This window comes from Anguilla rostrata, chromosome 6 (genome assembly GCF_018555375.3).
Source record: "Anguilla rostrata isolate EN2019 chromosome 6, ASM1855537v3, whole genome shotgun sequence".
NCBI lineage: Eukaryota > Metazoa > Chordata > Actinopteri > Anguilliformes > Anguillidae > Anguilla > Anguilla rostrata.
Window position 1 is genome coordinate 35,387,832 of NC_057938.1, and position 16,798 is coordinate 35,404,629.

At 45.4% G+C, this 16,798-nt stretch overlaps 1 protein-coding gene across 14 annotated transcripts in view; it reads left to right on the forward strand.

Moving 5' to 3' along the window:
- LOC135257011 (neurexin-3a-like) overlaps positions 1 to 16,798 on the forward strand; it is a 326,075-nt gene that overhangs the window by 271,079 nt on the left and 38,198 nt on the right. For 11 of the 14 annotated variants that reach the window (XR_010330570.1, XR_010330571.1, XM_064339341.1 and 8 more), the window contains 2 exons: positions 9,796 to 9,885; positions 11,536 to 11,843. Coding sequence is in view for 12 of the 14 variants with exons in the window: in XM_064339341.1 (XP_064195411.1) it covers positions 9,796 to 9,885; positions 11,536 to 11,843 (398 nt within the window). In the remaining 2 variants the exon portion in view is untranslated. The remainder of the gene's footprint in view (positions 1 to 9,795; positions 9,886 to 11,535; positions 11,844 to 16,798) is intronic. The other 3 variants (XM_064339348.1, XM_064339349.1, XM_064339353.1) reach the window with 1 other exon arrangement.

Consider the following 16,798-nt stretch of genomic DNA (forward strand, 5'->3'; position numbering starts at 1 on the left):
GAACTGTTAGTATATATTTTCTGCAGGCATGCAGGAGATAAATTGATTATGTATTCAAGCATTTTTATACCATTTAAATGTTTGTCACCTTGAGTTTTATGAGCTTGATAAATGTAACTTTTTTGGGGGAGAGGAGGCGGATCCCATGTTCCCCATAGAATTTGTTGAAAGATTCTAAATCGTTGAAGTGAAGCACATGGCTGATGACAAGGCAGACTCTAAAATGAATTGTTCTAATCTGAGGGAATGCATTTGTGTTCATCACAAAGATGCAGCCATAAAAGCCATGGGAAAAAAATAGGTTGAAATTAACTAATTAACTGTAGCCTGGTTATTTTTGACACTTATTATAATCAGTGGTAGCAACACCTGAACCAAGTCAAAATGGTATATGGATTTTATTTTTATGCTGCTAGCAGGGAACACATTAACGGCACAGCAGTCTGTTTGACTTTGACCATTTCTGACAGGCTCTGGGGGGGGGGGGGGGGTGCTTACTGGCAGTGAAAGAAACAGCCTAGTCGTGGTAGGATATGGACTCCAACGCTGATGAAACAAAAAGTGTTTCTTGAGGCAGTCTGGTCAACCCTCTGAAGTGTGTCCCGCATTTTAGAGCCATGTTCATATTTTAAAATATTCATTTTCTTTAGCTAACTGCCATATTTTTAGTTATCCTCGTATCTGAAGGCGCAGCAGTGCTGCTCAGGCATCCACTCACGTCACTGCGCCTCTGTCTTGCTGCCAGACTCCATTGAGCTCTAGGGATAGCCCACAATGCTAGTCTTTGGAACGAGTTAGGAAAGGCTATTTAAGGTGAGGCGCACATGACTAGCATTCAGAATGGTGGGCTTTTGCTCGGCTAAAGCCCCAGTCTCCAGCTCTGCATACGTATCGGACCCATTGTGTTAAAAATATTCCCCCCCCCCAGGTGCATTTTACGAGAGTGTGAAAACATTGTCCTTATTGGTGCGTTTTACAGGATGGTTGTAAATGTTTGAGTGGAGCGGGTAGTCTTCCCCAAAGTGAAATGTATGTGTGAATCTGGTTTTACTGGCTTTGAACCCTGCCTCTCAGCTAAGAACAAACCAAGACCTCTGTGAAAAGCTTTTACTTTTGAGAGGGGTTGTGTTCTGTGCACCGGTCCTCTGAGTCCCTTACCTCAAGGTGATTGGACTGGCTTTAGTAGAAGTTCTTTGGAAGAGGTAGAAAAAATAAAAAGGTAGAGAGAAGAGGAGAGATGAGAACTGAGAGAGAGAGAGGAAGAGGGAGAGAAAAACAATAAGAGTGAAGGTGAGATAGAATTAGAGGGCGAGAGAGGGGAGGTAGGAGGAGAGGGAGTGTTAGAAGGACTGAGAAGGAACAGAGAGAGAGCGAGAGGAGAGAGAGAGAGAGTTTGGAGATACACAGATGCAAGAGGCATCTGTGGAAAATTCTGGAAAAAGCCTTGGGAAACTCACCCAGTGAGACCCTAATCCTTTAGAAACACCGTCACTTCCGGCCTTTATTTATTCTTAGAAGAAGAGATTAGCTGCATAGATTGAGCGTGAGCTCTTTCTAGCCCCATGGCAACACGCGTTTATTTATAGGAGCCGTTATAAATGAGGCGGGATTATCGAGAATCAATACCTGAGCTCTCTCTCTCTCTGTGAGCTATCCCCCTTCCCAAACAAAAGGTAAAATGCGTCACATTGAGCAAGCTGATCAAAGCTTCCCTATCCTGCCAATGAGCGGAATGTTGGACAACGCATCAACGATCACTTTCCAATTCGGTGGATTTGGACAGACGTCTCCTCCATCGTCGCCTACCTTTCATTTCCTAATTAACACTGGAAGGCGTTTCCTGAGAGTTTCCTTTATTCAATTCTGAAGCTCCAAAGCCTGCCTTTGTGTTCAGGGGAAGGACACGGGGATTGAGCGTTTTGGAACCTTAAAATGGCGGGCCGCACAAACAGCGGGCCGGGAGGGTGACAGGGATTGCTGTCGTTGCGCTTTTTCAGGAAGAGGACAAGCAATTCATTGAATGATCTGCCTCTGCTTCATAATGAAGTGTCTGACTAAGAGTGTCTCACCCACTGTAGGGGGGCATCATACAGAGTCAATCTTAATGGATCAGTTACCTTGTGGTAGGCATATTTAACAAAGTCTGTATTTTCAAAATATTTGAAAAAACTGAAACCCTGCTGGTTATCTGAAACCCTTCACTTTTGATTATTTTTCCATTTTGATATATTCCTGTAATGGTGTAAGCCTACTGTCTTATTTTTGAACTTACTAAACATCATCTGAATAATATTAGTAATATAACTGTGACACTATTTGCTCTGCTTGTGACCGTGTGGAAATGGGAAGCTGGCCATGGAGAAAGAATCCGGGACCAGGCTCGTTTCACCCAAAATGCAACTTGCAATCTAACACCTATGAGATCTGTTCAGTTATCTCAGTTTGTATAGCATTTCACAAAGGAATTGCTATGTCATTTCATCAATGGCATTTCTCAAAACAGGCATGGAGAAATCTGCCTTTCCAGTTTCATTCTCCTGCCTCACTTTGTTTCAGCAAGTGGGCACGCACATGAACACTCAATAAGTTCCATTCATAAAGAATGCATCGCAGTAACTGCACAGAGCATATTTTATTCTATGATTAAAAACAATGTAATTGTCAATAATGGCGATCCACATCCATACATTATGCAGTTGGAAATAATTATTGAAATGACAAAAAAAGTTTACTCTTCTAGATGTCAAAGTACATATTAAAGGAAAGAATTTCAATGCTCAATTAAAAGCTAATTGTACCTTTACCAATGAGCATTTTAGAATAGCTATTGCAGATCTCACTTAAGGATAAGCAAGGATAACTTTTGATTGTGCATTGGTACACTGAACCATATTTGCAGTTACTGACAATCATGACATGCACTATATGACCAAAATATCTTTACACCCCTTGGTCTGAGTCTATTTCTCATGGATTGGGCTGGGCCCCTTAGTTCCAGTGAAGGCAAATCTTAATTCTACAGCAAACAATCACGTTCTAGATAATGTTATGCTTCCCCAACAGTTTTGGGGAAGCTCTTTACTGTTTCAGTATATCAGTGTCCATGGAGACACAGCAAGGTCCATATAGAAATGGTTTTGTCGAGAACAGTGTGGAAGAAATTGATTGGCCTGCACAGAGCCCTGACCTCAACCCCATCCAACACCTTTGGGACCTATTTGAAAGCCAACTGCAAGCCAGGCCTAATCGCCCAAATGGGTGCCCGACCTCATTAATGCACTTCTGGCCAAATTGAAGCTTATCCCTACAGCAATGCTCCGCCATTTAGTATAATGCCTTCCCAGAAGAGTGGAGGTTGTTATAGCATTAAAGAGTGGACGAACTACATATTAATGCACATAATTTTGGATGAGATGTCAGGTGTCCACGTACTTTAGCATATGTAGTGTTTAAAGACCAAGGACCACCTACCTAATGGTGAACAATTAGTCTCCCATTCATATAACCACTATATATGTGTACAGAGGGAATGTTTCCATATTTTCCATATGAGTCTCCAGTATCATTTTGTGAATTCCATTTACCTGAATGGTAGGAGTACTCCTAAGTGGTGAGAACTGGAGATGCCTATTTCATTCTTTGAGGATTTTTCCGTTCATCGATTGAATTGCAGTTCATTTGGGAAATTAACTGAATCAAGAATGGAATTCATCTCGTGTTTCACAGCACGTGTTGGGAAGTGGTGAACAGGGAGGGGTGGGATCTGTGGAGAGGTGTGAGGTATGGTGGGTTGGAGAGGATGGGGGGGGGGGGCAGAGAGAGAGTGGGGGAAGGGGGGGCTGTGAGAATGCGGGATTCTTGTCCTTAGCGTGTCCGCTACACTATGATGTGAAGTCCCATCCATTTCTGGGTGCATTCAGAGGTGACATTGTTATATCTGTTCAGTTTAGTCAGCCCATAATATTGATAGTACTCTTCTCTTTCAGTCTAGCAGGTTAGGAAGGTTATTAAAATAGCAGACAAAATATCCGCAGCAAAAGCCATACATTCGTCACGCATTTATGACAAGCATTTGTTATATTCGATATTTGACTGGCATTTATAAAAAGAAACCACTTACTTTGATTTTGCCTACCAATTTACAAAAGAGGGAAAAAATGACTTTATTACGATAGTCATTATGTGGTTGTATTACATTATGCTCCTAACAATATTTGTTTTTGTTTTTTCTCTCAGTATGATATTTTGTGGCCATGCCTCAGATAACTGTTTCTTGAGATGGCTGGCAGAAGATGGTTACCGTGGGAGCAGCATTGTTACAGGAGCAAACCAACCAGAACAAAAAGCCATCCCAAGATGAGTAGTGGACCGGAATGCATGTCAGGTCATGTTTGTGAGAGAGGGGGACAGGTCAGGGGAACACGGGGTACGGGACAGGATGACGCTTGAGCTAGACGAGGTGTCGTCGGGGCAACGGGAATTTTTGCACTTGCCCTCATCTGCACGCCCTCCCCTCCGTTGGTCCGGCTGCAGGAACAGCGAGACAGAATCAGGCCAGTGTTTATTTTCAGGACTCCTTGCCTTTCCAAGGGTTTCTGAGACATTGTGGACTCTCTTTTTCCCTCTTGTACTGGGTAAAAAATATCTCTCCCCAAGGGATTGCTCTGAGGAGATTTATTTCAGCCTGATGGGTCTATTGGTCGGCTCGGAAGTGGAGATGGTGAGTGCTGTTTAGGTGGACAGTCTGTGACTTTGGGAAGTGTGAAAGTGGTGGCTTGTAGATTTGGGGGTAAGAGTGTCTGAAGAGGTGGGGTGGTGCGTCTAAGGGGAGGGTGGGTTAGAGGGGGGTGGTGCAGTCTGTAGAGGTGGGCGGGGAGGGGGGTGGTGCTGTCTAGAGGTAGGGGGTGGTGCAGTCTGTAGAGGTGGGCGGGGAGGGGGGTGGTGCTGTCTAGAGGTGGGGGGTGGTGCAGTCTGCAGAAGTGTTGGGGTGAGTGCTGTCTGAAAAGGTGGGGGGATGGTGCTGTTTGTAGAGGTGGGGGATATGCAGCTGTCTTGCAAAAACTCTTTGCCCAACTCTGCCAATCTGGTTCTGCTGCCCCAAAGAACAGAACCTCCCATAGGAAAGCAAAAGTGAATGCAAGGACAAAGGCACCAGGTCCCTCTCATCTCCCTTTAGTGCTTCTGAACCGCTTTCTGTCATATAACTGATATTAATGCCTGGTCATAATCCTGTACAATTGCAGCAGTGTTCATTTATCCTTTATTTCTCACCAAAAAAACAGAAACATACTGTTTTAAGACAGACAGAGCCATTTCTGTCATTTGTGAAGCGTTACACAGGTGCCTAGCCTGATGGATTTTCAGAGGTCTGGGAAATTTGCCGTACAGAAGTGTCCAGTACTCTTTACTCTAATGAGCAGAATACTCATTTTTGTTATGCTGCCATTTTCTGAAAAGGGACATTTCAGGGCTTGAATTTAATTCTGCCAACAGTAAGAGCTGTTGGCTTCTCAGTTACTGAATTATATATAATTATGGCTTCATAGCTTCCTTTCCACATGTGGGGTAACCTCTGTGTATACAGTAATAAAGCATGGAAAATTACAGGCAGGTATTAATACTGCAACGTCAATTAAAACTTAAAGTTCACTTGCACTTTATGTGCAGTATATATTAGCAAGGGAGGTGCAATTTATGCTCAGTTAGTTTGATATTAGATTATTCTGTGCCTCCAAAAATCAAATATTCAAAAATGAAACCTTGTTGTGCTTCTGTAGACACTGCATTAAGATCCAGCTCTCTATATGTAGCCTACATTGTGACTCACTGCATAGAGATCTGCTTTTCATCACATTTTCAGGCCAGGCAATTGATTGCTCCAATGAATTATCGATTATTTCCTGCCAAGGTTCTCCTGCACCCTAATAATGGGGATAATAGGGAGAATAAATTAAACAGAGTTTTTCTACTTCTTCATTGTGGGAATTAACAGCCATTTTGAATGCCAATCCAAGTGGTGAAGTCACAGCAATGAAATTTGGGTCCTATCCCTTATAGGTTTTAGAAATGCAATGTGAGATGAACTGTTAATAAGAACTGATCATGGTTTTTTCCTACCAGCCACTTACAGAAACCATAAAACTACAGTGACCAAAGTAGATAGCTGTTACTGCAGCTTAGTCCTGTGGATAGCTGTTACTGCAGCTTAGTCCTGTGGATAGCTGTTACTGCAGCTTAGTCCTGTGGATAGCTGTTACTGCGGCTTAGTCCTGTGGATAGCTGTTACTGCAGCTTACTCCTGTGGATAGCTGTTACTGTAGCTTAGTCCTGTGGATAGCTGTTACTGCAGCTTAGTCCTGTGGATAGCTGTTACTGCGCCTTAGTCCTGTGGATAGCTGTTACTGCGGCTTAGTCCTGTGGATAGCTGTTACTGCAGCTTAGTCCTGTGGATAGCTGTTGCTGCAGCTTAGTCCTGTGGATAGCTGTTACTGCAGCTTAGTCCTGTGGATAGCTGTTACTGTAGCTTAGTCCTGTGGATAGCTGTTACTGCAGCTTAGTCCTGTGGATAGCTGTTGCTGCAGCTTAGTCCTGTGGATAGCTGTTACTGCAGCTTAGTCCTGTGGATAGCTGTTACTGCAGCTTAGTCCTGTGGATAGCTGTTACTGCAGCTTAGTCCTGTGGATAGCTGTTACTGCAGCTTAGTCCTGTGGATAGCTGTTACTGCAGCATGATAAGACTGTGAATATGTGTTTTTCAGTATTACAGCAGGTGTGATATGCCAGTGTGTAAATGTTGTGGAAATCTGTTATTCCAGCATATAAATGTTGTAGATATCTGTCACCCCAGTGTGTAAATGCTACTCCAGCACACAGGTCTGCAGATATATTTTACTCTAGTGTGTAAATGTGCAGTAGAATGTGAAGTACAAGGAGAAGCTCTGTTTCCTGCACAGTATGGTTCCTGAGCTCTTGGATTGTGGCATTAAACATCCCAAAAGGAATAGCGTTTCTACAGAGAAGAGCCCGCTGGGTTCAACTGCCAGATGAGTGGAGCCAATTGTCGCCGCAAGCAGCATTTGTTCTGGTAGAATAATGCCATCAGAGCCGGGGCGATTCAGACACTCGTTCGGCAGGAAACAGAAGAGGGAACGGCTCCACACACACGCAGACGCGCACGCGCTCACGCACACAGACACCGAAACTCAACGCGCACGCGCGCATATCCACGTGCGCGCTCAAAAATGTCTGCGCCACTGTCGCGGCTTCTGATGCGTCTGTTTATCTTTTGATATTTTGAAAGCGAGCCGAGTAAACGCGAATCTGGAACCCACGAGCCCTGCGAAAGGTGCGTTTGCGGCAGTTTGTAGGTCCGTGCTGGAACGTGCAGACGGAATCTCCCAGGTTTGAGCCGCACGAATCGGCTCTGCTTTCCCCTTCCAGGCGGGGGAGGGGCCGGAAGGGGGATGACGGGCCGTCCGCCTTTTCATCTCCTTGTCTCGCGTGGGAAGCAGACGCGCGAACGGCGCTAAGTTCCGTCTGTCAAAGGAAGCGTTGGCACAGAGAGGCAGGTGGGCACCCGCGTTTACCCCTCCTGGCATCGCTTCAGCTTCAAAGGGATGCAGATGCTTGTGTCCACAGCAGTTCCACCGCATGCACTCCACGTTCTGAATAAAAGGCAGCGTGCCAAGCAACGTTTCTACACCCCCCCCCCTCCTGCTACCACCACCAAACACCCAGAACCCCGCCTCACCCAGTTCTTTTGTGGGCCCACTTGTGAGGACCACTCCCAGATATACCCCACATCCCCTCCGAGTTCACAGCTCACAGCTTTGAACAAGAATTTTTTTTTTCTGTTTAAATATTTCTTAATGAATTTTTAGTTTTTTTCACAGCTCTCAAAACAGAAGATTTTTCACCCATTCTCACTAAGTCCTGTGAAGACACGATTAGATTAAAGATTAAACCGTACCTTGGGCGCAGCTGACTTTGCCACCATTTATCTTCACAGAAGTTTCTGGCAAAAAAAGACTTTGTGGAAAGAATTTTTTTTGTTATCTCTTCTCTTTTGAAGCCTCTTAGCTTCCCTCCATTTCTTTTTAACCGAAGAAATGCATTATTTATTTCCTTCAATAGGAGCACTGTCAAACTGTCTTTGTTTCTCCCGACTGAAGCTGCGCTTCCAGCAGAGAACACCATCTCCCTGCAATATTCTTTCACTATTACAGGTCCCAGGACTACACGGCAACCCCATAGTGCGCCATCCGAGCCTGCTGGGTTAATCCCAGCTTGTGTGACACTTCTTACAATCTATTTTTTTCATAAACCGCTCATTCCTTGTCAGGGCCGCGGTGGGGGGCTGGAGACTATCCCAGCTTGCACTTGGCAAGAGGCAGGAATACACCCTGGACAGGTGGCCAGTCCATCGCAGGGCATGCACTCATAGCTAAAGGGAAATTTAGAGTCTCCCAATTAGTCTACTGTATGTCTTTGGACTGTGGGAGGAAACTGGCAGAAACTCACGCGAACACAGGGAGAACATACCGTCTCCACAAAGAAAGGCCCTCGGTCAGAATTTGTACCTTCTTGCAGTGAGGCCACCAGTAGGCTTAAGTCTGCTTTAACCTTCCACCTGTGTGCTTCAACCTTCCTGTATGTGGGACTTCACACAGTCCCTTTAACCCAGGAGGAGCGAGGGTAGCAATGTGTAGTGCAGTGATCAAAACCCAAAGATCAAGGATTCTTCTACAGGCCACCGGGCCTGTTTACCGCTTGGTGTTCACACTCATTGCCAGATGGGGTTCTCGTAAGCTGTGATGCTTGACAGGAATAGTGTGACTCGTGCTTTGAATGAGGTATAACATACTGTTGAAACTACTGCGAGGGATTGGGAGTGCAGGCTTCTCAAAGGGAAGCGTGGGCATCTTGAGAGCTATGCTGAAAAAACAGCAGGATCGCTCCAAAGCGGGGCGGGCCTGCTCATTACTCCCCGTCCCAGCGCTACCCAGCCCCCCACCCCTTTAGTCCCAGAGCTGGATCCTCGCTGCTCGCTCCAGGGTGCCTTGTCCTTTCTCCACTTGACACCGATGTACAAACAGCAGGAGGAGCGCAGTGTACTGTACCCCCTGCAGTGGGCATGTAACCCCCCTCCCCCCCCTCGCTGTTCTGTCAGCCCCTTCGTCGACATGCAGCTTCTGCCCGGGATTCCTTCGCCACCGCCCTGCTCTCTGACACGCGCTTCGCCATAGAAACCAACCTCCTTGTGTTCCACTGCTGTTTTGGCCACTTTCCGTGCAGCGTGACTGTCAATATGCTTTTCTTCGACTGTGGGCTAAAAAGCAGGTGTTGTCCAGTGCAGGTGAAACACTATTAAGTTCTTAAATGAAGGACTTGTTTACTAATGGCTAAATAATTTCCCTAAATAAGGATTCATACATATAAAATATACTATAAATAGCATACATAATTCACCTATATATTAAAGTAAATAAAATTGACTCAGTGCTTGTCTTCTAGTTGCTGGCTAATCTAACAATGTGCATTTGAATAACCATGTTATAACCATGTTATATGCTATAAGGACAGTGATTTTTCATTCAACTCTAAATATTTGCCTGAACCATACAACTGTACTGTTCATCTTTAAACACTGCAACTAAAAAGATAATAATAAATTATAACTCCCTTTAAAAATGACTAAACATATTTTAAAGCTTTAAAGCAAGAAGAAAAGTTTAAATAGACACTGTGCTGAAATTTTGGTTGTGGTCTGAATTAAGCTGTTTTTTAAACTTTGAAGGCAGCAGTGACATTGAACGCTATCAAATGGCTAATAAGAAAATCCCATTCAAATATACCCGACCGGTAGAAGAATGGCTACAAGAGAAAGGTAACTTTTATTAACCTTTTCTAAATGGTTTTAATGGCTATTTTCTTTTCTTCATTTTGGGTTCATTTCTTCTTCTTTTTTTATTCATTCCAACTTTAAATAACATCTAAGAAAGAAAAAGAAACATTAATATTATGGGTTTTTTTTCTCATTTGAATCACCTTTGCATATGTTTTCATTGTCAAAACATAACTTGTTTTGAACTCATTGGCATTCAGTTAAAGGGACTGGGAAATGTGTGATGCATTATAAAGTTATGCATGAACAAGCGAATAAATATATTTAGTAGCATGCCAGTAATAAAAGGTCGCTTAAACTGTTCATAAACTAATAAAAAAAAGCTCTAAAAAATGGCTGAGAAAAAGCATTCCCTTGAGCTGGATGTACAGCGAAAAATGCTAGCGATATTATTACCCCGCATGATTACAGTTTTTAAACTGTGCTTGGATGAAAGCCAGTCATTCCTGGTACAATTTTGCATGAATTTCAAGTATGGGCTAATATCACTCTAAACCGTATTTAAAATCTATCACTCTAAACTGATTAAGTATATCATAAAGTCCCTTTAACAAGTCCTAAACACAAATTCCATTGGAGATGCACTATGCATGAGTGAGCACACTGCATTCTTTAAGTCCATGTTTCAATTTTGTTATCGTTCCATCGCCGGCATAATGAGATTTTGAATTATGCCATGTTGTGCTATGCCTGCAGTCTTGTAGGTATTATATTTCAGATTCTAAATTAAAATCTCTTGTATTTTCACCCTGCTGGTAAAAGGCAGTTATATTAACTGGTCTTAGCTTAGGAAAAATAAGTCTTGAAGAAACAAGTATAAAATGATTAAGTAATATGTACAGCGATATGCTAACATAATGACAACGAATAAAGGTAACAAAGCTCAATGTATTTTTCATTTTTTACAAATCCCTTTCCATTATTGCTGCTTTAACATGTCACAAGTGTCTTCAAAAATTCATAATGAATTCATCCTGCATTTTACTTTAACTGAATATTACTTCTCCTTAGTTTTGTCTGTGTAATAATAGGTGCAGCTGGTAAGTAGCATTCACCTCTCAGGTTTCCCTAATAAAATGCAACGTGCCCTTGTATTAAACCATTGTATGCTCGAGGTGGTCTTGGGACAAAAATAAAAAGAAAAAGATTCTTTGTTGCTGCATTTTGATTCGAAGCCATGATTATAATTAAAGAGGACCGTGATCTTGTGATAAGTGGCATTCTCCTCCCAGTAGATGGATCCCGTTGAGCGTCACTTGCTCTCTTGAAAACAGCCTGCCCTTCCAGTACTTTCATTACAGTTATCACTTCAGCTCCTTCAGCATATGAACATCGACCTGTGGGCATTCTGTCCATTTGATTGGTGGCTTGGCTGAACATTGACATTTGACACTAAATGTCCTCCAAATATAACATATGGTATTATACAATGTATACATAATATGCAGTATACAAGTTGGAAGGAGTTGAAAATGTGTGGTAAAAACTAGTTTGTTTTGGAAGATGCTGGTTAAGTAAAGATGTCTGGGAGATGTTTGTCCTGATTGGCTTTTTAAATATATGAGGACACATGCATGGAGCTTACAGTACCTCCCTTGGGTTAAATAGTCTCTGTCCCTGCATTCCCCGCAGGCCGGCAGCTAACCATCTTCAACACCCAGGCCACCATATCGATAGGCGGAAACGACCGCAGGAGGCCGTACCAGGGCCAGCTGTCGGGCCTGTACTACAACGGCCTCAAGGTACTCAAGATGGCGGCCGAGGGGAACCCCAACGTGCGAATCAACGGCAGCGTGCGGCTGGTGGGGGACGTGCCCTCCCTCCCCGGGGCCGCCACCACCACGTCCGTGCCGCCCGAGATGTCCACCACCTTCATCGAGACCACCACCACCCTGTCCACCACCACCACTCGCAGGCAGAGGTCCCCGCCTACCATCCAGGTAAAGAACTCCGCCCCCTACAGCTAGTCCTGGATCTGTTAACCATACCCCAATCTCAAACACAGCCATTGTATGGGAAAGACTTCAAAGGCATAGGATTTTTCCCTTGAAGATATTATAAAATAATCAGGCTAAGGCACATCTATGATGTTCTGACAATCTCTGTTTTACACACTTTATTTTACACAAGTTCATGTACCTTTCCCTGTATTTGTTATTCTAAAATGTGTTTGGGACGTGTCTGGGTGTAGCACTGTTTTCTGTGTGGGGTGGGGTGGTTGTAGCTGCACAGCTAGCTAGCGAATAATTCCAGATACAGCAAAAAACTAGAGATAACCTCGGAGTTGCTTTTTTCTCAGTGGTGTCAGCTGAAGTTCATCAAGGGGATAAAAAGCAAGGTGGAGTTGTCTTGTTTTCTGTTGGACCTGTAAGTAACGTTACAGGCAGTGTGAAGCTGGCATTTTGTGAGGGTGTGAAATTTTCAAACTTGAAGTTCCAACCATAAAAGCACTATTACTTAACTAAGCTATAATCAAATCCACCTTCTTAATGGCACTTACGGTCAATCGGTACTAATGTTACTTCGGGCTATCCTGCTAGCTACATTAGGTGGAGTAGCTTACTTGGCGTGAGTGGGTAGGGTTGAAGACGGAGGAGGAGGAGACTTATTTGATTATAAACATAGGCTAAAAAATCCTGCATAGTCTGCCTTTAGGCTGTTCCAGGACCTGTCTACCCTACCCTAATCTGAGACCTACAGCAACTATAATACGAGCCATTGATCCTGTAATGGTTTACACAAGCTTACCTCTCATGAGGAAAATATGTAACTGATCTAGGATCAGCTTACTGATCTTCAATTAGAAACACCAACTATTATGTGTAAACAAAAACCTTCCTCTAACCCAAGGACAGTGCTTAGCCATTCATTGAGCCCATGGGGTACCTAGAATATCTATGCAGAGGGAAGGAGTATCCAGCATGATTTAGCTGTGCAGTACAGTCATATCTTTTTTTAAAATACATTTGCAGCCACGCACTGTTTGACATTCAGAGGTGAAAAACCATCTGACACCTACTTTTAAAAATGGCTCATTTAGAATATTCTTTCCCTTTTTCAAAAAAAGAAGTTGTGAATAACGATATGGCTTAACACGTAGAGCAGCGCAAACCTCAATGTTCTTTCAAGTCTTCTAATGATATGGAGTGCATTATCTATGCTTACAGCAGTAGGTCTTCCAAAGTGTACTCTTCCAAAGCACACATTTACTGATCTGTAAATTAATAATCCATAAAAAGGTCCATTTTTATTCAACACATGTCTCCGCATGTACAAAAGCAAGCACTGAAATATCCCTGGAGCGGATAACATAAGCTTGCTACAGTATTTGAACTGCGAATCCAGAGTCAGACCGGATTTGCCCTGCCCTGTGAATGCTGCGAATCCAGAGTCAGACCGGATTTGCCCTGCCCTGTGAATGCAGACTCCAGAGCTGCCAAGAAAGGCCCAGGACATGTGCGGTTTCTCCCGCCTCCTCCCGCAGATGCGCCGCCCCCGTCGATAGCGGGAAAACAGAGCGCTCTGCAAATGCGTTCCGACCGCGAGGCGATAAACGTCCGGGGCTCGGAGAAATACGTTCGCGCCGGCCACTTCACGGCCGCCGGGGAAGGCGTCAGTCTTGCAGCGCCGATATTAAAGCCGTAACTTCCCAAAACGCCCCCCTGGGCCCCAATGGGATTTTAAAACCCACCGCTGCATATTGAGTAATGGTGACTCATCCTGTCCTTTTTAGGCCCGAAGGCCGGGATTATGACCTCCTCTTCCGCGAGTGTGCTGTAGGTCGGCATCACTCTGGCTGTCACCATCACGCTGCTCTTTACGCTGCGATTGGTCAATTGTACAATGCAAACTCCAGAAATGGCAACATAACGAACCCTAAACGGAAGCACACTGGATGGCGAAAAAACAGTCAGTTCACAGAAACGCACTAGTCTCCTTTGTTTTTATCTCTCTGTTCTCTGCACTCAGCGATATATTTTTTTTCCCGGTGAGGTGAGGTGGGGTGGGGTAGGGGTGGGGGTATGGGGGGGCGTGTTGGGTTATTTTACCCCAGCTCTACTGCGTGAACTGTCGATTGTGTGACACGGAAGGTGAGAGGAAGAGAGAGGTGGGGAGAGAAAAAGGCTAGCGTCGGCACTGTTTCCACACGCCCCCCCCCCGGGGGAAACGGGAGCAGGAACACCGCGCTGCTCTGAGCCCCGATGGTTTCCTGACCCCACGCGCACGCGCGCAGGAAGCTATTTTCAACCGCTGCTCATGGCTGTATCTGGTCCTGGGCCCCTGGGCCCCTGGGCCCCCAGGGGTGGGGGGGGGCTGGGGGGGGTGGCTGTACATGTGGTGTAGAGTTTCAGCTGCTGACTGTCAGGTCCTGGCGAGGTACGGATCTCACCCCCCGTGTTTATTAGCGATACCCCCGTAGGGACGGGGGAGGGGGGGATGAGGACGGCTCCGTTGCCGATCTCTGGCCTCGGTGGCTGGGAGGCTCATCCTCATCCGCTCCGGGGGCAATCTGCGATTCTCCAGCAGACCTGCTGGCAATAGCCAAAACAAGAGAAATCAGCAGGGGGTGGGGGGGCAGGGGGCAAACACTACAGCACTGGGAGACATAAAATAAAAACAAGAGAGATGCACTGTCCTGCAACTGCTGACACAGCTGCTGGGTGGGAAGGTTTCTGTGTTCTGGAGAGCTTTTCGCAGCTGAGTGCGGAACATATATAACAGTAAAAAGATTTGGGGCACGCCATTTGCCACCTGCACAATCTTGTCATTTCCCTGGTGGTAATTAACCTTTCAGGTCCCACCACCCATGTGCCACAGCAGCTTTTTTTGAGCCCTGTGAACCTTATGTTTTGTGGAATGTTTTTTTTTTCTTAAAAATTCTAAGTTCTAGAACTCCTTTACTTCCAATTACCAGTAGTGATTTTGGGGGGGGGGGGGGGGGGGGAGAACCGGCACACTGAGACAGACAGATCAATTAACCAATAGGGAGCCTCCGCTGGCTTCGCGCGGCAGGCGAGGCTCCTCCCTTTTGCCCTGTGAACCATGTTTTGTGGAATGTTTTTTTTTCTTCAAAATTCTAAGTTCTAGAACTACTTTACTTCCAATTACCCGTAGTGATTGTTACACCAGCATTAGAACGTTCAGTTAGGGAACATTCTAATCACATATTCGTGATCTCGCACCTTGGATGATCAATATTACTTGTGATTATAGCGCATGGCTTTCTGTCCAGCGAGCAGGATGTTCTTCACAGTGTGTCCTCGGCTGTGTTTGCTTACGATTCAGATGGCCATTCGTTTCAGGGGGAGGACGGCTAAATTGTCAGCGGGCTCTCGCTGAGCGGAACGCCACTTGCGGCAGGAAAGAGCGGACGCCGTCAGTCGCCGCAATCAGGTTTCCTGACCGCAACAGCCCCCCCCCCAGCCCGCCAGATAAAACGCATCGCCCGGGAGACGGCTGCGGAGAGCGACGGGGCGCGCGTACGGTCGGTCAGAACGCGCGGCGCGGTCGCGGCCCAGACGCTGCCGCCGCCGCCTCACTCACAGCCAGAGCGGTCTCGGCGGGAGCGATATTCGATAAGCGCCGCGGCGTAATCGTCCTCGCCCCGACCTAAACCCCTCGCCCGTTCGGCCTGCCGGGCGCAGCCTTTGATCGCTCGCCACCACGGAGCGATGACTCACGCTAGCTTCGCGCTCGCTTCCTTTCTCCCCCCTCCCCCCCACCACTGCTCGCTGGGAAGCGCCGGAACCGCGCTCGCGATACCGGCGTCTCTCCTGTCGTTAACGGCGCGGGGGCGAAAAGCCGGCGAAACCCGAATGAACGAGCGCACCGAGGCCCGATTTTTAGGAAAAAAAGGAAAAAAAGCGGATGCACGGTTGACGCCGCGCCGCAATTTCCGCTCCCTTTTTTTCTCTCGCTCCTTCCCCTCGCGGTGTCACCGGCGCCTTTCCTCTTCTCTTTCTGCCTTATCTCATTTCGCTTCAATTTGCCTCTATTGTGCTCTCAGGATTCTTCTGCCTCTTCTCTTCCCCCCCCCTCTCTATCTTTCTCTGCTTTCCCATTCCCTTTCTCCGGAGCTCTCTCTCTCTCTCCATTTCCTTCTCACTGCCGCCTCTCACTTTACTCCCCTCTGACTCACTTTATTTCTCTCTCTCTTTCAGTATTTCTCTCTTACTCTTCCTCCCTCTGTTTTAATTCCATGTAATGTTTTGTTGGCATGGCATTGCACAGTGTGTTGCAACCCACCCTCCTCCACCCACACACACACACACACTTTATCTCTCTATCTGCCTCTTTGCTCTCTCCTTCTCTCCCTCCTTCTCCCCTCTCAATTTTAAATGTAAATGGTAAAGTGCTTTACTGGCTTGACATTACTGTGTGCCGTTCTCTCTCTGTCATCCTATCTCTCTGTCCCTCCTTTCCTTTCTCCCTTTCTCTGTGCCCCCTCCCTGCCCCCTTCTTTCTCTCTCTGTCTCTGTCAATCTCTCTCTCAAATTCAAATGAGCTTTATTGACATGATGTACATAGACACATATCGCCAAAGCATGAGTAGAACATACATAGAATAAACATATAAACAGACAAATTTGTCTGTGTGTATATGTGTGTGTGTGTGTGTGTGTGTGTGTGTGTGGTATTTGTGTATGTTAGATTGTGTAATATGATATCATGTGTAAATTAGGTGAAAAAATTAATGTAACTTGAAAAATAAATAATGATAATAATAATAATAATAATACTAATAATAAAAGAAAATAATTAAAAAAGATACTGAGAAGAGGACACAAAGTACCTTGTGTAGTTTGCTTGGGTAGATCCGGATATATGTGTTAACTCATTGTCTACAGTATGTGTTAACATTACTCCCTGTCCCTCAGTTTGTGGCCAGCGGCCA